Source organism: Lepisosteus platostomus, chromosome 8, assembly GCF_059453375.1.
Source record: "Lepisosteus platostomus isolate fLepPlt1 chromosome 8, fLepPlt1.hap1, whole genome shotgun sequence".
Lineage (NCBI taxonomy): Eukaryota > Metazoa > Chordata > Actinopteri > Semionotiformes > Lepisosteidae > Lepisosteus > Lepisosteus platostomus.
Window position 1 is genome coordinate 58,089,234 of NC_142618.1, and position 23,201 is coordinate 58,112,434.

The 23,201-nt window shown below is 39.5% G+C and overlaps 1 protein-coding gene across 1 annotated transcript in view; it reads left to right on the forward strand.

Moving 5' to 3' along the window:
- gmds (GDP-mannose 4,6-dehydratase) overlaps positions 1-23,201 on the forward strand; it is a 304,999-nt gene that overhangs the window by 236,674 nt on the left and 45,124 nt on the right. Inside the window, exon 8 of the mRNA XM_088644042.1 lies at positions 22,162-22,280. Coding sequence (XP_088500168.1) covers positions 22,162-22,280 — 119 coding nt within the window. The remainder of the gene's footprint in view (positions 1-22,161; positions 22,281-23,201) is intronic.

Below are 23,201 nucleotides of genomic sequence, written 5' to 3' on the forward strand. Positions count from 1 at the left end.
AATAATTAATGTTGAGGAGCAAGAACCTAAAAGCAGAAATTGAATGGCATTCCTTTGTCCCTGCCTTACAGGCCCGAATCGTAACTTTTGTTTTGTCTGTCCGTTTCAGTGAGAAAGCTGTGGCGATTATATTTTTTTAAAATCAGAATAAGAAGGTTGAGAAGAAGGAGGAGCAGCATTTTAAACATTCAACTTTTCCTAAAATAGTATCAAAAACGTGTCCTGCTAAAAATCGCACCTTCGTGTGAGCCATCTTGTTTAAGAAAATCCCTGTAGGTGGGACTTGGGAAACTCTATCCTCTGTGTTTCGTGCACAGAGAAAAGATACATGTGAATGATGTATAAGAAACGTTGTTGATGAAGTATGCTGAAAGAAGAGACCAAGAAAGGGTCTGGGTTTCACAGGCATGTTAACCAACATGCCAGGCATTAATCATTCCAACGCTCGTCAACATGCTTAATTTTCCTTGCTGACACACAGAGAGAAGGAGGGGAGTCAGAAAGGGGGTGGAGAGTTGAGAGACATCAGTGATGTGTCTCGTTTAGGGCCGAGCTCAGAAAAGACAGCAACCAGGAGAAAAAGGATTTTCAAATGGATTTTAAAGAGAGCTGTCCCAGAATTTTTCATATCCCTAATATGCTTTTTGTTATATAAGAAGTAAAAGTTTATTCCACGCTGAAAAGAAAGGAAAAGAGACACAATGTTTCGACTGTGGAGCCTTCTTCAGATGACACTTGACGCTCTTCTGCCAAGATGTTGTGTCTGTTTTCTCTTCAGCAGGGAATAAACCTTTACTTGTTTCTGTGCAGCCTACGCATGCTGACGCAGCCACGTACTTGAACTTGCTTTTTGTTATGACACACAGTGTATTTAATTTCTTAAAAGACAAAATCCATTGTTAAACCTTTCCTTTGGAGTAGGTGTCCCTTTGGCTTGTGTAAGGAATGAGAGAAAGCCTGAGAGTTAGTAATGTGATGATCCCAAAGTCTCACCTGATTTGTGTGATGAATGAACAGAGAGTTAATGCTTTCGGGCTGTACTGACCTGTGTCCAGGGGCACAGTATTAGAGGCTGACACTGATGAGACATGCACAGTCTAGTTTAGAATATTTCTCCTCGACGGAGACACTAGGATGATTTAAGAAACAAGTATTCAGGAGGCTCCAGAGTAGGGTATCATGACTTGCTACACAAGGCACATCGTGATAGTTTGTTAGGCACTCAGTAAGCTGGCTGTGTTGTCAGAAAGAACTGCATGAGTTGAATGAGATGTGCAGTTGGGATTAATCCCCTTCCAATTTCTGAGTTTCCAAACTCTCCTCAGGAGTGCTATATCCCACAGGACCTGTACAGAAGGAAAGAAATGCTTATCATGGGACTGTAAGAGGGGCTGCTCTTCATAAATTTTCACCTACTACTACTGTTTAATTAGAAATAAGGGCAAGCAGGTTGGGAGACTGCCTAAAGTCCTATATACTGATGCTGTTGGAAACAATATCATGAAAGAGGAGTATTTTTGCATTTCAGGGCCTTGTGCATAAACAAGTAAACCAAAAGTTAAATGAAAACAAACAGATCAATTAAAGGCATCAATTAGTTCTGCTGATTTAGAGCCCAGCTGGAATGAAAACCAGCAGAGACAGTGGTCCCCCAGGCCCACCAGGTCTAGGAACCGCTGGTGAAACCACTACTACAGCATAAACCCACACGTTCTCTGTCTGGGGAGTCGAGAAGACACTTCCAAAATTCAAGGATACAAAAGGAAAACGAGCTTGATTAAAAAATAGTGTAAACTACTCATAAGCTGGACACATCCCGTTCCTATTCCTGATATTTACAGTCCAACCCTTTCCTTCTCCACTATCAGATTCAGACACTCACCTTTACCTTCGTATACCTTCGTATTGCTTTCATTTTGCACTTGGAACTTGTGTTCTGTGCTGAGCCACAGCCGTTTGTAGTCAGACACAGATTTACCCTTAAACGCCATGCGCGCAACACACCTTCATCAAGGCTCAGTTTCTAGGACGCCACATCTGTTGAAATGCAAGCCTTTTATGCAAATTGAAGATTTTTTTAATTCATTTTATCACTGCTGTTATTATTCATTCCCACATGTGTTAACGTTTTCCTCTCAATGTGAGAGCCCTTTGAAATATTTTTGGATGAGTGGAAATCCTTTGTAATCATAAAGGGCATGGAAGCTTGTCCCATGAACACACACATGCACACACACACATATATATATATACACATTGTCCCCAGCCAATTTTTTTTTGCTTTGGCGCAAAAGCATATTTCTATGGATTTCGCAGTGGGTGGGCAGTGTGCTGTTAATTTCACTTCGCACACTCCAGGCCAGAGACCTGTGTTTATCCATTTGGCAGATACTGCGCACACCTTATTTCCTTCGCTCTCGCAGAAGTTTTGGCTGGGGAACCTCAATTCAGACAAACTGGCATTGCACTTCAGTGAGGTTAGAAAACAAGTAATTCGGTCCCTGCATATTTTTAAGACTATTTGTATGTGCTAAGCATAGAAATCACACACAAAAGAATAAGCTCACTAATTTTCCTCACAGAAACTGCTGACAGGAGAGCACCTGTTCCTTGAAAAATGTATTCTTCACCACAGTTGTTTATAAATCTCATGTATTTTGCCTTTTCAGTGAGTTGGTATGGATTCTGCTTATTTTCATTTATGGATAGAATAATGTTACCTTCTAAAACCATTGACATCACTCAATTACAGTGATTGTATCATCACCGTGAGCTACAGCACTTCTGAGCGGCTTCTTTGTCCAGTGTTAAGAGTCTAGTGCTACGTCTTCTTAGAATACCGAAGGGCTTCTTTCATTTGATTTCTGGGTTTGCTTTCTTTTTCCTTCTCCCTGAATTCATTCCCTACTCCAGAATGCACACACACATTATGTCTGTGACTCAGGTAGGATTCCACTTATGTGCCAATACCCAAGTCAGCACATGAGTCCAGGTGCCACCCACTGTATTTTTCTGTAAAACCTCGAGAAACGCTGGGACTCTCAAATGATACTGTCTAGTGTAGTAACTATTCTGATGTCTCTGTTTCGTGCGGAGGCTGGAGAATTAGCCTCTGGCAAACCTCGAAAGATTAATGGTGAATAAACAGGTAGAACAGATTCTGCTTAAGTTCAATATTTTGACACCTCTTGATGGCGAAAGAATAGAACTCACTCAGTTCTTCTGCCTGTGAGACAAACAAAGAGCCTTTGTAAGATCTCTTGTAATGACGCGACAAACAAGCTGTGGTCTACAGGAATAGGGAAATGTCAGAATTATATTGACCTTTAAAGTTATTTTGTGTTGCTTATACTGTGATTAAGCTACTATTCTTCCCTCTTGTTGGCATGATATGCAGGTGCTGGCCATAATATAGTTTACACATATTTTATGTGACGCACAGGTACGTGAAAAACTGAAGTTGGAGATTTCATATCATTATCAGCATATTATTACATGATAACTATTTACCAAATGTCAACGAGGTTCAATAAGGTAAAGGGGGGCTCAGAAATGCATCTGCTGCCCTGTAGAAATGTTGCCAGCTGATAACCTTCAAACTAGTCTAAAGAAGTGCAGTACAGACTGAATGCGCGGTCATTATTGTAAGGAGATTTCCATTGATGTCATAATCTTAATGTGCTAGAAAACAGACGTCGCAGGGTCTTGTGCTACAATATTTATGTCACTAGAACCAGATACAAAACAAAGAACTCTTTGTTGTGCTGAATTAGCAGTGAGCTTTAGAGTTCTTTTTTTTCATATCTCCGCAGGAATATACAGATTTATTTTATAAATAGAATACGTCTCGGGCACTGCATAATAACAATGTGTGAGAACAGCCATGCCTGGCCGCAAAGCGTTTCAATCTCAATACCACCCTTGTAAAAGACCCTTCAAATTGGGCTAGCAAGGACTGCTACATATTATAATATTCTATTATATAGATTTTAATTGTTAGATAATTATTGGTCAATACTCAGATCCAGTACTGATTTGAGTGGGGGGCTGTGTTAGCAGCAAAGGAACAAGAAGAGATTAATTCCACAACGACAAAAACTCACATTTAGTCTGTAAAAAAAGGCCTTCACATAGTATATTTAATGACCCGAATGTGTTATTTCAACTACTACAAATATATTCAATTATAATATGTTAATTCTTCACCAAACGTCTATGGCATGTTGGGCCAGACTGTGAATCTGAAACATGTTCATCGAACAACTGTTCGAACTACATGGGGAAAATTCCCGAATAGAAAACCTTTCTTCACTTTAATGCCTAATATGGTTTATGGCGAAAAAGCACTCCATATTTCAGATATCTACATTTTGTGTATTCATTTTTAAAGTTGAGTGGGACAGTTTACGAAGAATAGAGCAATCTAATCTAAAGTAGAGTTTCAGGAGAAAGAAAAGGCGTCTTCACTGTGTAAGTCTGTCTGCAGGTGAAACAACTGGTCTTTTTCTTCATTTCTTCATTAATTTGCCCAATAGTGATGTACCACTGCGGACATAGATTCTCTCCCTTATATTACTTGTATTGTTATCAGTGATAGTTAAAAACAAGATTCTTTTCCCCATACCTCTCCATATAGTGCAGTGACGTAAACTATGTCTGATGATAAAACTGGCAGCAAATCAGTAGTCTGTGGTTTTATACATCATAGCTTCTATAGAACTATCTATGAAGGGCTAATTAGGACAAGGTGATGATGCAGACAAGATGAAAACCGAGGCTGAGAAAATGCCAAACTTGTTGTATCAGTTAATCTTGACATGCTTTACATATTTAGGGTATTTACGTAAGGAGCTCAGGAAACTGTATTTAGCCAGACAGAAACAAAGAACAAAAGACTTGCAGAAGGCAAACCTCCGAAGGAAGGTGAGAGCCAGTCACCCACACTGTCTGTCATTTAAAATAATCCAGGGCAGTACACCATAAAAAGCGCAAGCCTTCAATACGGCTTGCGCTGTGTTAGGCTTCAATGAAAGCACAGCAAAAATGGAAATATATATATACCTGAAATTCATGGAAAGACACGATCCTAACCAGTGGCGACAGAGATATTCAAGCCATGTTTTAAATTATATTCTCTGAACATTGGTGGAGTTCTTTGGATGTATTCCAATTTATTCTCTATCTTAAAAGGAATGTCCTTTTCTGACAGCCTGAGCCTTTTTAAATTTGAACAGAGAAGACAACAAGGGCACCTGATTCTAGTATTCCAAACCCCCAGAGCCTGAAAGAATCTCGATTTCTTTATGAAGCCTCACCACCCAACATATTGCTGTAATGGATTTGCAACGGCAAAGATGATACTCAACGAGGGAAACGTACTTGACACAGGTCAAAAGTGGCCACTCTCTTGGTTAATATGGACTGCGATAAATTTTAACCTTGATGCCTTGAGGAAACAAAGCTGTTGCCTGAGCGGTCAGTCTAGCTAACAATTAGCTTGCTTAACAAGCAGAGGTGTTCATGGGAGACGGTGCGGTTAATAAGTACTCCGCTGCAGTGTGAAGTCATGGGAAGGACATGCAGTGGAAAGTATCCGCAATGAACTGAAGCAGAAAAAGCTTCTCATCTTCTGCTCTCGACATTCAATACCACTGCTTTGAGGGTCAGGCTGACTTCCCCAGCTATCCTGAAACAAGATGACATCCCCATTGCATACATACAGTGAACTGTAACATATTTCACACACATACAAGTGAACGTGCTTGTGCATACAGGCCTTTGTAATGAAAAGACATCTTTGTAAGAAACACACACGATCTGATCTCCTTCTGGTGGTGTGACAGAGATCACCGGCTGTCCTTAAACGTGCATAGCTTCTATGTGAAAACTTTAAGTGCAAAGAAATTAGATGTTAACTCATAATATTCACCTCATCAAGATACAAAGGACAAAGCTTAGGCTTGTGTTAGAAGGCGTGCTGTTTTAAAGGAGTGAACTTAGAGAGTGCTACTGTATTTTGAAATGTGTGGTTTAATTTTTATTCCGTTATAAATCACATATAAGCTTTGAATGTGTCCCACAAAAGTTACTGAATAACCAAAACACACAACAAAAATGTGGTATGTGTAATATAAGGACAGAAAGCAGTAGAAATGTGTTTTAGCGTGTTTTAAAATGTTCATTTTAGGTGTTTGTTACTGTCAGTAATTCTTATTATCAGTAATAAATTGAACAATAACAGAAAGTTATTATGAAAATCTGTTAAAGGGGTGTCTTGCCAAAGGTAAAATTGTCAGTGTTGATAACAGTGCAAATCTAGTTAAAAATGTACGATGGCTAAACCAGTGTTTCTCAGAGACCAGACTATGGCTTCATCTTGCTGGTCTGTGCCAAACCTAATTAAGAAAAGTAGTTTTATGAATGTAAGGGAAATGAGGATTCACAGAATCCTACCCACTGCTTAGTATAATCTTACATTCTGCTCTACAGAATGTGGAATGTCCTTACAAATCTAGCAATCACACGCACTTCTGTCAGTCAGACACGTTTTGGTTTTCTACAACCACATTTTCTTCAATTTCATCCAGTTAAAAACTGGCCGTGCTCATTGTAAATTAACCCATATAAACTGGTAATGCTAATCCTGTGCTTAGTGTCTCACTAGGAACAGGCAGCATGCAGTAGCCTGCAAAGGGATTAGAATGACAACTCCTGTCTGTCTGTCTGTTCTGTTCTGTTAAGGGAAGCTTAAAGTAATGATATCTCTCTGCGCTGTTTTTTGTTGATTGGTAGTTAATGCTTGTTAAAGAATGAAACACCTACATTTAAGTATTCTCTGTATTGGATTTGCAGTCTTGTTAATCCAGTAATGGTTAATGGTTAAGGAATGAGGTAAAAGTGTCTAAAATTAGGATATTGCTAAACCTATGATTTATGTCATTATTTGAGAGGTGACGCTTTAGCAGCTATTATGAGGTCTGTACCACATGTTTTAAACATTGTCGGTAAATGTAAATCTCAGTAATTAAAACTTCATCTGGTTGTAAAGCGCTATGCATAAGATCACGTTTGTGTGTCAAATACATTCCCCTATTGCATGCCAGCCACACAGACCGTTAGCCTCAATGTTGTTATGTGTATTAAGCAGGGGTAGTTTCAACCTGTACAACTTTTTTTTATTGAAACTCATGTGAACCCACTTTAATTTCATGTGTAACATTTAAGCTTCAGAGGAACATCATAATGTCATCAAATCTAAGAAAAAACAGGTGAAAAAGGTGACAGTTACTGTACCAGGCAGTCCACAACAGTTTTCAAAGGTTTGTAGAGGAAGACAGACGTCAGGTGGGAAACAGGGTCATATACTGTACACATATACAAATATTTGAGCTCAGGGATGAAGACTTGCTGAAATGTGTGTGTGGATGTACTTATACTTGGAATGTGTTTCATTTTGTAGTGTTACCCAGAGGATCTAGAAGTTCTATTTTGAACATGTAAACCAGTGAATAATTCTGAAGTACTGTACATTCATGTAAATGTATATTGTATATTTATTGTACAGTGTATAAAAGGATGAAACCTCTTTGTGTTAGATGAGTCAACAGAAAGGTCTTTGGTGAGTTTATAGATGAAGAACTCTGGATAAAATAACTGGCCTGGTAGTCTCTTTTTCAAACATTTAGTATAGACATTAAACTGTACAATGTTAGCACATTTTTTCAATTTCAGGAAAAATAATAAAACCTTATGTAGCCCTAAGAAAACAAAAATGTCAATTGTACAGTATGTAATCCTTATAAGCATGATGTTTGGCATAGGGCTACAGAAATACAATTGACTTCTCGTATCTTGGTTCTTACTTTCTTCAAAAAAGATTCCTTGCAAACATCTGAAACTGAAATGAGTCTTCTGTCAGTGTTTCATCATCAGATCCGTGGTGCCTTACTCTGCACTGCAGTATTACCTCAAAGATTACAGGTGCATTAGTGAGGCACCAGATGTAGTTCAACAGTAAACACCTGGCAAGCACATTGTTGCTCTACAGGATCAGGCCTGGTTCACAGGTAGTATTGTGAAAAGCGATGTCAAAAATCAAGATGTTCTCATCCACATCTTGAAACCTGCACGCTCAGCACAGCACAGAAGGACAAACATGTTCAGGTGTTCTGCCTGTACGTCACCCATTATCAGTTAGAATTGGAACGGGGGCATTCATAAAGGCTTTTATTTTATTTTAACTGTAATCTGTTGATCTAGCATACATGCACAAAGTACGCATATTCAAATTGGAAACTGGAATGATGCCTTGAAGCTATAGGGACATCCGTTTTTAAAATCATATACTATCAGTTGTTTTGCAACAGATTGAATTGACTTTTGTCAATAGCATGACATCTTTCTCAAGATAACAATATTTTGAAAGCCAGCAGAATTCTCTATCCTCGGCTCCACCTTCACTCTCCCTAAAGGATGACATATCTGGTCTTAGGGGATTCCAGGATTGCCATTCGAGAATTTCCCACCAGTGTTTAGTTGTGTTCAGATCAGGACACTGAGAAGGCCATGACGTATGGATGACATCAGTTTCCTGCTCGTTGAGGGGATAGGGAGATGTCATCCAGGAAGACACTCTTCCCAGCAGGAAGGAACTGCTGCAACATGGGGTGGAGATATGCACCAACCCGTACCGTGAAAATGCCCCACATAACATTGTGAAACCAGAACAGCCCTTCACTGTTGGAACGAAGCCTACAGGACAGTAAAGGTCTTTAGGGAGACACCAAACCTGTGCTCAGCCTGTTTGTTGAGAACATGGGGAAGGATGATCTGACCATAGCACATTTCTCCATTAGTGACAGTCTTTTTCCTGTGCTCTTGGCATCACTAGACTCACAGATGTTCTAGTATGAGGTGTGAGGAACAGTTTGTACATTGTACATTTGTACATTGGTATCCCTCTCTTTTGAATTTTCCTTGGACTGGTTTTCTTTAAACTGACAGTTCGTGCCCCGGGTTGAAATTTGCAATCAACTGATCTGCAGTCGCTCCTCTGTTTTACTTCGAATGAATGCACAGATATCCTGGAGTATGTACTGTACTTATGCCCTTTTGCTCTTTTCAAATGACACTAGAGACATCGTTGCTTATGAAATATTAGCAAGCTGAGCTTTCTGGCCAGTGAAGTTCCTGCCAAATGTGCCCCAGCAATCACCTATAATATTTTATATATACTGTTAGTTATTAAAAAAAGTAACATATGAGTGTGGGAACCATTAACATTTATGTTTTTACCCAAACTAAAATCTTATCTCTGCTGTTCATCATAGTACATAAAAAGAGCTTTTAACCCATTTTTAAACATTACAATTTCTCAAAAATAAGTATCCCGACATAATGCCCCTAGTTAGTATGTTGGTAAGACAAGAATAGTTATTTCTTACTGTTTAAAGGCTGCATCAATTTATTTTTTCTGTATTAAATTTATTAATATAATTCACCAATAACTATATTGTTAATATTGTACTTCCCCAATATCTTCAAAAAATCAGTGATTTATTCAGTGGTACAAGGAGTAGTCTGGCTGTCATGGAAGTTTTAGGATATTTAAACCATCTACCAGTTTCACAGCAGAGGGTCAAGGGTGAGGTCTGTACAAAGGCTTGTGAAAACCTAACACTTTCCTACTGCAACACAAATGTAATGATTGTGAAAACACAGGCAATGGGCATCATAACCCTTGTGGAAACAACCTAAACACTTCTAGAAATGTGTGTGAGAACTGAGGATATCTATAGCTTATTTTGTAAGGGAAAATTCCAACCTATACACCTTTTTCACCAAGGCCATAGATAGAAACAGCATTTTTATTTTCAATATTTGTGGAGGATTTAACAAATACTTCTGCTCCTTACATCAATGTGGGTATTTCACTGTGGATAAAAAGTCCCTCACTTCAGTTGTTTAGTTGTATTTCAGCTGATAAAGATGCCTGTGTTTGATTTTCTTACCAGTCTATGAATTCTGTAGTTAATGCGCTCATTTTGTAAAATGGAACTTTAATATAAAGAGGAAGGGCTGATTTTGGATAATAAGGGCTCTATTTGCCCTTAATCATAGCTGTATTAAGTGTTTGCTTTAAGATATTGCAGATGTCAACATTGTTAAACTATATATGTTGTTTACTCAGTCAAGGTAAATTACAAAGGAATTCCTTTCACAAGATTCTTGCCAAGTTTCCTCAAGCCACACAAATAAATGCAAGCAGTCTTCTCCCAGTCGGTGAGAGCATTCTGACAATTACTGCCTGGGACGCAGAATCATTCTTCTTGTATTTCTTTATGACTTGATGCACACTGGACGCACAGACTTTTTAAAAACAATTCTGTCAGTGTGTGGTTGTTGTTGTTGTTTCCTTCCCTGTTCAGCTTTCCTTTTTTTCATTGTAAGTATTTACCCATAAAACCTACCATGCACTTTTTATGCTATCCTTTCCCTCCAAGGAACAATGCTTGAACTCACATCGGGATATATTACAATAGTTTACCATGTGGCGTGTGTATATATTTAGAACACACATGTGTATCATTTATATGTACCACAGAGATTTTTTTTACATAAACTGCGGTAATAAAGTCAAACTAAATAATTTAGTATTTCAGTGATTACACAACTTTTCAATACAATTGCCTTGTAGTGTTTTTGTTCGTACTGTACTGTACTGTATGTCAGTTGTGTCCAATTAGGATATCAGTTGGTTGGAACAGTGTTAAACAGAGGCGGGAAAGAGAGACGTTTTGCATGCCTGACACACCAAATAAAAATTAAAAAAAACATCGCAGTGCTCTTGAACAGAAACTCAGGAAACACCGAATTTGTCAGGAGATGAGAGCTGTGGTATTCCGGGACCCCTGTTCTCTGTCTCCCAGTTGGCGTAGCGGAAACGTGGCAGGCGCGCAGGGAGGCGCTGTCTCGGTGCTGGTAGAGAAGCAGAAACGCGGCTACCTGGCGAACTTACAAATTGCAGGCGAGGAGGGCAGCCGGGGCTGTGCTGCAGGAGCTTGCCTCGAATTCGCAGGGGTCAGGAGGCTTTGCGTGTGAACAGGAAGGTGAGAGCGGGTGAACTTTTGCCTCAGCCGTGCAGTCCATCAGGGAGCAAATGGACCAGATCAACTGTGCAGCTGGGCAAGGAGGCCAATGGCTGAATGCCTCTCACACAGGCTCCTTTGTGCTCTGGACATGATCTAGCATTACGATGGGACTGGAGCGCGGCCTCGGCGTTGTGGCAATTACTGAGCCATTATCACGCCACAACAGAAGATCATTTATCTTCTGATTCGGGGTGTCACCTGTTCTTCATTTACCAGTCAATAACCATTAATTATGCTCCGTGGAAATTTAAACAAAGCCTTGCCCCCCCCCCCCCTGTTAAAACCAGTAAACCGTTCAGTGATGATAAATAAACCTGGAGCCCATCCACTCCACCCCGTTTTTTTTCCCCCCTTTCCCAGCCCACAGCCCTTGGACGCTGTGAACTCCAGAGAGGAAATGCCGAGGAATTGCCGAGGTCAAGTGCCTGGGGATATCTTACTCTGGCCTGCTGTAAGAGAAACAGCCTGCTGCTCAGCAGACAGACATTGCGAGGGTACTAGCTGCACACCTTGCTCTGTAACATACAGTACCATAAATCAAGAACAACGTTAGGGTCTCTTTTTTGCCTGTCGGATGTCTTTAGGTACTGTGTGTTATGTGACGCAGAACGACGCTGTTGCGCTTATTTTGGGGGGTTCTGCGTTACTCTGGCAGTTCCAGGACGTGCACAATAAAGAGCAGACGTCCGCGCAACCTGTCCCTCTCAGTCCCTGGTTCTCCACCGTGTAACCGTGTCGGTTTTTCAGACGTTTCAGTTTCAGGTTTGTTATTCTGTTCCCTTAACTCAAAGCTGCGTTTTCTGTAGCTTCTGTTTTATCTTTTCTTTTTTTTTTGCTAAGGGGTGGAGTGACTTTCTGTCAGGAAGGGTAGCGTGTTTGTTGCTGCGGTTCGGTTTGAATGCCAGGCTCTGTGAAGGGACCTGAGTGAGAGTTCAGAACCCTGTAGCCTTTCACTGCGGACTGCTACTTTGAACACAAACCTGGCAAATAACAAGCCAGTTACCTGTTTTAATTATCGTATAACACTTTGTTTTTTGACATCTCTCGGGTTTTGAGATATTTAGAATAGCAGTAACTGTGATCAGGATTTATAAGATTTTTATTGGCTTTTTACAACAAATATAAAAAAAATATATAAACTGAATGTGATTTAATATTATTAAAAGGGGCTCTTATGTTTGCCTGTTAGTATTTTTTATGAAACCAAGAAGGTATCATCCAGTTCTGTGTGTATATGGAGCTGTTTTAGTTTATAGTACGTGCCAAATAGTCAATACTGTGCTAAAAAACATTCTACTTCTTTTGGATTCCCTTGGGCTTGACCTTGTAGGAACCTGGTCAGTTTCCTTATCAGTTTGTGTTGGAGTTCAAACAGGCACACAAGCACTGTTTATAGTTAGAAGATAACATGCAGAGCATCTCAACTCATTTCCTGAACCCTTCAGGAGGAGCTGATAAAATTTTAAATGAAATTAGCCTGTTGAAACTATATACATTTTTGAGTATAATGAGTATAATCTCATAAAAAAGATACAACACTTTTTGACATTCTTAATTAGATGGTAATTTATCCTCGATGTGGAGCTGTAATTACAGGTTTTAAAAAACTATCCTCTTGGCATTAGTGAGATTATAAAATAAGCCTATTGTTAAACATTTTCTAAAATGCATGCTTTGTTGGATTTCATTTGGGAGACAGATCTGGTCAGTATAAGATTTTCCAATTTTGTCTCCTGAAGAACTTCATAGTTGTACTGGTTGTAAGTTTTGGGACGTTACTATACTATGCTAGGTGAAGCAACGTCCGATACATTTAGAAGTCTTTTCTCCTTCATTAGCAGACAAAATGTTTCTGTAAATTTCACGATTGCTGCTGGGGCCATCGGTTCCATCATCAGTCGAGATTAGCAAGACGGTTTTGTCAGCCCAGGCCATGACATTACCCCCACCACGCTTTGCAGATGAGGTGCCATTCTTTGGAGTATCAGCAGTTCCTTTCTTTCTACACAGTTTAAACTTTTTTAACCAAGGCTTATCCTGATCTAAACCTTCCATTGCATATTGTTCTGAAGCTTTCCTGGTTCGTCATTGCACTTCTAAGCAAATTCTAAAGCATTTCAATTGCGTTGATGAAAACAAGAAACTACTTGGCCCATTTAGCATCTTGTGTTTCACAGCCAGCTGATTCAAGATTCTCATCCTTTTGTTCCCAGAGTAATGTTTTTTTTTAATAAATACTGTAGCATTAACGTACCTTAGACTATTTTTTGCATCTCTTAATCTTCAGGTGCTCTTTTCAGCATTGTGGCTATTTTAGTGTACTGACTTCTTGGTCTTGGTCTTACAGTACTTTTGACCCTGTTTTAAATAGTGAAAAATATGTAAGAACTATCACCAGGGTTTCATTTTTCACAGCTACTATTCAGTAGCTCCTTGAGCTCCAGTACATCCAGAACCCCATGGGTAGAATTGTGTCCAAACCTAGGGTCCATGAAAATATATTAATATAAAGATTTAGAAACTATTAAAAAATGTATGAATTACAACTTAAGCATAGTAGAACCGTCTTATCCCTGCTGTCATAAAGACTCCTTCACAATGTTTTCAATCTAGGTACTCTGAATCTGTATGAAAACAATATACAGTCCAAGTTCATTTTTCAGTGCAAATTCCTTGATTTCTGATCAGTGGTTACTGTTGTAGGAAACTTGCATGAAAAATGCATTCACTTACATGACAATTCCAGATAGCTTAGAGAATGCTGTCGCGCAATAAATGACATTGCTTAAGAGTGTAAAAAGTCTTTCGTTTTCTCACACTTCAGGAACTGAATGCAGTGCACTGTATGCCCAGTAAATTGCATTTCACATAAGCTCAAAATACAAAACTTTGACTCATTTAGTAAGAACTTAATAGTCTTGAACTCCCATTTAAAGGATGTTTAACTATAAATATGACACTTCTCTTTTTAAGAACACCCCACACAAGCTATGACTTCACTGTTTATGCTTTCCAGTGGAGGACTAGGTGGACGTTCGGCTATCAGCTCATGAAGCTTTTTCGGGTAGGACAAGCCTGAACAGGGAGCATTTCCACATGATGGAAAGCCTCCTGAGGGGTCTGAGGATATTTATCTTGCCCAGCATCAGTTACACATCAGCGCTGTAGGTTGGAGTCACTTTGCGATTTGTCAAGTTCTTCCTACGATAACCCCAAGGAAGGAAGAGAATTATGTACCCCACAGTTTCATGGCAATCTGTTATCAGCGGCCAATGGCAGAACAGGCTGATTTAAAACTTAGGTACTTACACACTTATTCCTTAAGGACATTAGAGGCACCACAAAGCTAAGTGCTAACTCTGTGTACTGTATGTTATGACCCTCTGTTTTCAGCTGTTTTGTCCATCATATTCAACTTTACCTTCTATAAAAATACATTAACTGAGTAATAGCAAAATAAATGCACTGAGGGCGACTTGAACAGAATGTATCCCAAGTAACCTTTGTTTATCCTTTACGTCTTTAGAAGGAACTGTAATTAAGAGAGGGTTATAATTTGAAATTTAGCAGTATTCCTTGAAATCTGACTTTTGTTTTGTATAATAATTGAACATAATAATTTTTCCCTCATCAGTTTTTTCCCATGATTTTATACTTAAGAAAAAAAAGTATGGCAAATACTTCCACTTTGTATGTGATAAGAGCTTCGTCAAGGACCTCTTCTGTCTCTGGCTCTGCTTTGCAAGTCTGTTTCGGCATGTGGTGAAAAGTATGGTACAAAATAAAGATTATCATCACAAAAATGGACACTTCTAGTTTAACAACTGGTTTCTGTGTTAAAAAATCAAATACTTTGACAGTTTGTTGGGGGCATTTGTGATCTCAACTACAGTTTTATTGTTTGCATCAGTTGTTTATGTCATATCCTTTTTTTTTTACTCACAAGAACAACCGTTTTGACTAAATACAACCGGAGACATGATGAGCTAATTAATTGACTTTCTGAGCCTTTCCTTTCTGAAGGTCTGAAGGTTTGGGACGAAATACTTCTCAGGTTTCATCTTTATGAATTTTTGAACCCCAGTGAAAATCATTGAATGATGCACTGAGGATTTAGCCTGTTGATATCCTTTGTAAATTCCAGCGAGATGAGATATAACACAATAAACTGGATATATTCCGAACTTCCACAACTTTAGTTTTGCAGTGATATAGACAAGAAGGCCGCCAATATATTGCTTACATTTTACAGTATCTGTACAGTATTTTACCATATGCAGAATGTGGTGCAGTTTGTAGAATCAGCAAATGTACTGTGTGCAGAATATATAAAATGATGTGCTGTAGGTTTGGATAGTATATGTACTTGAAGTAAAAAATACACTCTTCTTCCCTTTTTAAAGCCTACTGCATACAGTAGCTACGTGACAAAAAATCAAAAATCAAAGAAAACTAAGATTTTGTTTTGAAATGATCCCTGTAAACAGCTTCTGGGCCTTCCTAGTCAGCTTCAAGGCATACAGGTAGGATTAAGGCAGGCCAGATTTGTAGTGCTGACATTTTCTTAAGGATATCTGTATCAGTGGTGAAAATTCATCCGACACAGTCTGAAACTCTTGTTCAGCAGGCCAGCTGTGATGAAGTCTCTGGTGTGAGCCCTAATCTCAGAAGCAGCTGCATTCTTTCTGATAACTGGGAAGTCTGGAATCGACATTGGGATCAGCCTATGTAAGCCACTAAAGAATCGTCACTGGCAGTATCAGATGACCCATAGCTAGAATGAACTGAGGCTCTTTATGTCAGAGTTGGCCAAAATACTGTCAAATTGCTGTGTTTCCTGGAGGACTGCTTTTCTTAATGAACATCCCATCAGGTACAACGCTTAACAGTTTCAGTTCCAGAACACTTGATGAAAACAAGTATGATCGCTGAATGAGTACAAATGATTAGCCTTCAATTTCATGTATCCGAGGTCAACACTGTTAGAGATGCCCGCATGAGCAGTGAACTATCAAACTGAAATGCGGTTATCACTACTACACAAAGGAAGTGTTATTGGGGTATACTTGAAGCTGAAGAGTATCTCTAAGATACTAAGAGTCAGTCTACTTAAAACCAAACTCTTGCCTGTTTTGGTTTAAGTAGCTGGCTTTTGCAGACATAAATGTTAGTTCCTGTTTAACCAGCACACTGCCTAAAGATTTTGATTAAGGAAAAAACACATGCATAACACATCTTTTACAAATATCATGAATTAACTATACCGTTTTCATAAGACTCTAGTTTCCTCATATCATAAGATCGGTTAGTAACCAGCTACTGAATGACCTAGATGGGCCAGTGGCCTCCTGTTGGTTTTAACCATTCATATGAGCGTAGTTTCCAAAAGCCAAGATGAGGACCGATTACAGTGGTCGTAGTGTTGTGGCTGTTCCCCACGTGAATGTTACACTCCAGGGAGGAAAAACTCTGGCAGCTGCCCATGTTGTCCCACCCAGCACGCTTCATCCCTGGAGCACGGTTAATTTCAGGGTCATCTAGGAGTCTCAGCTTCTCTCGCCTCGCTCTCCCGCCCTCCCGTTTGAGGCATCGCTGACGGGAAGGGAGGGGAGGGAAGACTCGTTTGACGGCTTTGCTGTCAAGACAAAATGGGGAACAAAATATGGTACAGGACCTCAGAAAGCCTAGAAAAGATTAAAGGAGAAGTCAGCCACACACTCCTGCGCTCTACAGCTGTTTGTGAGTGTGTTTGGGTTTTTCTGCCTCAGCTGAGCTCAGAGCCTCCGAGTGAACTCTCTTCAGGTGATATGAAGTACAAGAGACTGAGCTGTCCCACAGCTTTTATTAATCTGATTTGCAGAGTATCCACAAGCGCCCAGGGACCTGCTAAAGCTGTTTTCTTTGAATGGGATGTGAAAAGGTCAATGCAAACAGCTCTGCGTGTTACAGTAAAGAAACTTAACATCTCACAAGATGCCAATTCGTTATACTATGTGGTCTTACTTTTTTTTTTCTTTTTCTTTATTTTCATCACTGTTAAAGATCTACCATAAATACAATTTCTTGGACTTGTAGCTGTTTGACTTCTGATTTATCTTCTAAGGGCAGCCAAGGTGAAAATGACATTTGCTTTGCTTATTTTATTGATGACATAAACCTACTGAGTAAAGCACAATTCATCCAGTACCAGCTGGCAGCCTAGAATAAAACTGAAGAACCATATGTCAGGTGATGACACAGTATCTAATTTGCCATCTAGATGTACATGCTTTGGAAATAATATCTGCAGTAGTAGATACAGCACATGCGTGTACAATCCCCCTTTGCTCCTAACCAAGTTAAACAAATTAGGCACTGAAAAACATTAATTGTTTTTTTTTTTTGTTTTGTTTTTTGCTGTTAACCATACTTTCATTTTGGGGGTTCACTGTTAATTGTTTTTAGAGCTGGTGAAGAGGAAAGAGAACATTACATAATTTATCTTTACCTGACATTTATCTCTACAGTGTCCTGTGAAAGTATTCAGACCCTTCCTCTGGTATCTCATTTTGTGAAATTAAATGTGTGATGACACATTTTTTCGTCTTAATATTTTATTCAACACCTCAGTGCTCAGACTGAATTCTTGTAAGGGTAAGATAATTTACAGATTGTCTTTCCACAGATTAACAATAGGATTCAATTCTTTGACTGAATTCTTTGACTTCCTTACTCTTAAACCACTCTAGGGCCCTTGTGCTTCGAATAATTGCTGAAAGTTTAAACCTTTGCCCCAGTTGTAGAGGTCTGAAGTAGGTTGTCCCCTTAGGTTTTGCAGGTTTTGCCACCACCATGCGGGACAGTAGAGATGGTGCTGACTGAGTGTTGTTCGATAATGGATTTTCATCAGATGTATGCCTAACAATTCGCTTTTAGACCACAAATTCAGATTTTATCTTGTCTAACCAGGAAACCTTTTTGCCCCATGTTTGCAGTATCCCTTAGGTCATTCATTGCAGACCCCATGCATGATTTCAGATGGAATTATTTTTTCTTTCCACACAAGCTCCTTTCTGGTTTCACGGGGATATTGTTGACCCATGGACATTCATCTCATCTCAGCTATTGAACTCTGTAGCTTTCAATGTCCCCACTGGCCTCACAGAGGCCTCCGTAACCAGTTTCATCAAGCTGGCTTTGCCCAGCTGCTCAGTATGGGGTGTGAGCCTGATCTAGGCAGTGACTGGGTGCCTTCCACTTCTTAAAGATCGACGTCTCCATGCTCAAAGAGATATTAGGAGCCTTTGAAATGTTTCTCGATTGTTTTGAAATCTCCTTAGTCTTCATGGCTGAATTTCTGCTGCATATTTATTGGCTGAGGGACATTATAGAGCGTATCTGCTGTGAAATCATGTGAACAATTATGCTATTACTGCCACTAATTGTGTGGCTCGATAAGGTCATTTTGTGGAGCTACCTTAAACCGGGTTTGCCACAGCAAATATTTTGAATACTTATAGTCATGACTTTTCTTCATACTCTTTCCTTCTTTTTTTTTGTTTTTTGCTTGAATGTGTAGAGCTGTTTGTGTGTATACCAAATCTGTATTACTGCTTCAATCTGTCATGACTGTAAGCTTTAAAGAAACAATGTGAAAACTGTAGAAGGGTCTGAATACTTTTGCAAGGCAATGTACATTTGACTTACAAATCCCCATCTGACTAATCTTCTCCATGCATTCCAAAATGCAGATCTAATATTTTTAAACTTTTTTTCTTTCTTCAAATAAACCCTGTTTCCAAAGAAGGATGAGGTCAGTGTCCATCCTTATGAAGTTATCATGGGCAGTGAGTGGATTTTAAGATCCAAATACAGTAGCGTACAGTGTATATAAAACTATCATGGCACAGCTAACTTATATTTAAAAATACCTCAGCTGAATATGTTCATTGGTAGCGGTGTTATGTATGTTGAATGTCCAAATTAAGGAACATAACCCTATCAAATTAGCCCACATCTTATATTTTTATCTAGACTCAAGTACGTCAGAGTAGCATTGGCACAAGAATCCTATTATGTATAGTGTAAAAGTGGAGGCTATTTCTGAAAATGACATAGCTGAAAGAGCTAACAGTCTATCTAAATATAGACTTAAAATAGCTGGCCGCTCCAAAGTCATATTCTTGTTTTTGTTAGGAGTTGTTACCATAAATACTGATTTTTACATGGATGTTTCCAGAAAAAGCATTGCCTGTATATGAGTTATAAAATGCATTACGGCATCTTATAAGGTTACAATTCCTTCTTTCTTGTAGGCTCCCGTCATTTAATATAGTTTAAGCTTCATCTGCCCTGTAGTGATCAATTTATTTGCATGTCATAGATATTATAGTCACCCACTCCATTATTATAGCATAGAAAATATTCAAACCATACATTGGCTTTGAAGTATTTAACACTAATGAAACATTCCAACAATTTCATAGCCCCTCAAATAGTAGGGATGAGTTATAAACTGCATCGTTGGTTAGCGTTTGAAAAAAAAAAGATAGTTCTTCTAGTCAGCCTTGGTCTGTTTTCATTTTTTTTCTGCTGTAACTGGTTGCGGGTTTGGAGCTGGCCCCCGGTCCTGTTTTAGTCAAATGGACTCTCCTACTTCTCTGAAGTGTGCTGATGATGCTCTTGCAGTGCAATAAAACGGTTTTATAGCTTGGTGGGTTAGGTGAATAATTGCTTCAGACATGGGTTACAGGGCCTGTACGGGCAGGAGGAGCAGAGAGCATCTTAAAATCTTTGCCCTGGTTTGATGTCGATGCTATGTGATAATGTCATCCCATGTAGTATTTTAGGCTTGTAGAGTATCCGATGGAACGTTAAATGAAGTGTCTAGGAGTCCACAAGAGGGGCATTTTAAGGATCTGTTATAATGGGCTGCAGTTATGCAGTATTGATTATGTGGTATTTCTGAGCTTTGAGTTGTATAATGTACTGTGTGGCTGCTCCCTGTGAGTCTCTATCACCTTATTTAATTGCCCATTCCGACAGCTGGCATTTAGGACAATTGGCAAAGGCTCTTCATGTTCGTCTGTCTTTCGACGAGTTTGGAGGGCCTTTCAGCTGTGACTTTGTTCCCTCAACTGCTCCTCCACTGTCCTGCAGCAAGTCCTTCTCTTGTCCTGGCCTGTATTACATGGCCCCATGCGAAACCCCCTGTATCTGTTATCACATATCTGTAAACATACAATTTTCGCGTTGTCTGGTACCTTTACTGCTTTTGAGACTATAGCTATTGTTTTTTCTGTGTTTTTAAAAGTCATTGAGTTCGCGGTGCTCAAAGGCCGCTATATGGAATGCAGCACCGCGTGTGTCGATAAATGAATTTAAAATGGGAGAGGATGCCCTTGGGAAATTTCTTCATGGTTCCCACATTTGACTTCCCAGGAGGATTTCAGTGACGGCAGCACAGAAGTGCAAAGGTTAGGCTTCTCAGACTGCAAGCCTCCTCATAAGGTCTTAGGTTTTAGGCCTGTTCATAAATGTATGTATTTATTTATTGGGTCGCTTTAATATATTTCCGGGATTCTGCACAGGAAATCGCAAAGACTTTCCTCAGGCACAGCTGTCAGAGCTCTTTCATCCTTTGCGTATTGAAGCAGCAAAAAAGTTTAAAGAATGCGTGAATTGTGTTTAATTTTCAAATTCACAGGAGGGAAAGGGGAACATTTTTTTTAAATTAAGCTTGTCAAGCCTGGATTTGTAGCCTTTTCTGGTTGGCAAGATATCCCACCTTCCTGTTTAAATGTACACATCCATTGGACGTCTATAACTATGAGGATGTGAAGTGTCCCTGTGGCTGTAGAGTAACCAGGAGAATTCCAAGTTGAAAACCCATTTTTGAATAGTGTCTCTTTTTTATAACATCTTGTTCAGAAACAACAGACTAACTGAATGTCAATTTAAAAAATAAAGCAACATTGAATGGGTTGTTTCATTTGCATTGGTGACGGCCCTTCTGTTGTTTTGAACGTTTTGTACTAAATGAAGAACCTGCTCTTGTGTCATGTGCTGCAGTCCCAGCGAACTCGGTCTCTGAGTGATTTTCCATGGCCTGGACCTTGACTGTCCCACCTGTATGGGCACTCTCTCTCAGTCTCCCAGTTCCTCACCAGGATGTGCTGAGCAGGACTCACTATGAAAGTGCCCTTGTTTTTATATAAATATTTTATTATTAAAAGTGCTTGAGTTACCTGCTGGCTTTTCGGATTATCAGTTGTGAGTGGACTTTCATGCAACTGAAGGAATGTAAAGCAAGTCTCTTATAACATTAGACACCATGGAGGTGATTCTTTTATCAGAAACCATAGACGTGATGAGCTCCCTGTTTTTCCAGTTGATAGGCCTTTTTTAACGTGTAACATAGCTCAGCCCACAGCTGTATCGCTTCAAAGAACCTTCTTCATTTTATACATCTTTGAAAATGTGAAATGGTGCTTTTAGCACTTTACAGGAATGATGTATCGTACAACAGAAATCAACAACTTTGTACAATGGCCATTTTTTTGTAATCTTTGTTATTCTTTACTTCTGCTCCGAAGTCCCTTTTCTCAAAAGTCTAAAATAACCTACCAAAGAAAACATGACAAAAAAGACTAGAGCAACAGAATCCAAACAGCATTTTACGTATATGGTTAAGTGATATGTCTAAAATACCCACAAACGTCTTTTCACAGGAATGCTTCCTGACATCAGTCTTAAATGTACCATCAACGTCTGTTCGTGGTCTCTAAACAGTGCCTGGTTGTGGGACTGAGCCTATTTTACTGTTCAAATCCCCTTCAGAACTGTATAAGCCAACAATATCCCAAGAGCAAAACGTCTCGCTGAGTTTCATATGGCAAGTGGTTGCTCCTTGGATTTTGTCTGGGCTCCCCCACGGCTGTTTAGATTGTAAAGAAACCGGAAGTGCCCTGAGTGCACAGAAATGTCTTGAGTTCTGCCAATACCCACAATTCCTCTCTTTTTCCCCTCTCAGGCCATGTGGCTGATGCTGCAACAGGATGAGCCGGAGGACCTTGTTATAGCAACTGGGGAAGTCCACAGCGTCCGGGAGTTTGTGGAAAAAGCATTCATGCACATCGGGAAAACGATTGTGTAAGTAGAAGGCCGTGGAGAAATTGTGCTGTGTACCTCTGACTCATGCTTCTTTCCAATTAGAAAGGGATTTGAACAGATATATTGCGGTCTTGTGATGTGATTGCCTTTGAGATTCCTCCTCGGATGAGTAACGGCTGGAGTTATAAAAAACCGTTCCGCCAAGCGAAGATTGCTGCATTCCTCATCCAAATGGAAAAACCAAGGAAAGGGTGCCACCAAGATAAGAGACAACTGGATTAAAAGTCACAGAAAGCAAGCAGAAAAGATTTTTCTGCAATGCCATGTAGATGTATGAATGCAATACTGGTACTTTCTGTGACACAAATTCTAAGGGAGAGGTTCCAGCAATTATACTGTATAGTGGAACCTTGTATGAATATGGACTGTTTGGTATCCAGATTAAATCAGATCCGTTATTTTGATTTCTTGATTTCTGTTTCACAAAACCAAACAGGCCTCTGCTGACTTAATTACTTCATCTCATCCTCATCTTTTTGTCTTGTTCCTGGTGTGTTGAATGTTTTGGAATGCCACCTGGTTTCCTGGTGTTGTGTTTGATTACAGCCGCTGCATAATAAGGCTTCTGACAAGAGTGACCGAGATGACGAGAGAGATAACCTGTGGAAACAAATAAGTGCACAGAGCTGTGTCAGACACCGACATACGACCTGACGAGCCGACATTCTCCCCGCCTTGCACTTCTGTGCAATTGACTTTGCAGGAGTTATTTTTACTTCAGAGGTGCTATTATCAAATCAAAATAAGAAGGCTCGACAATAGAGAGACCCACACAAGTCTTAATTCAGGCTGTGTCCCAAAACATCGCATATCAGGAAAATGCCAATGCAGTAAATGAATGCTTTGAGATATTGACACCAAGGTGTTTGCACCTTGCAGGAAAGGCTTTGAATGATATGG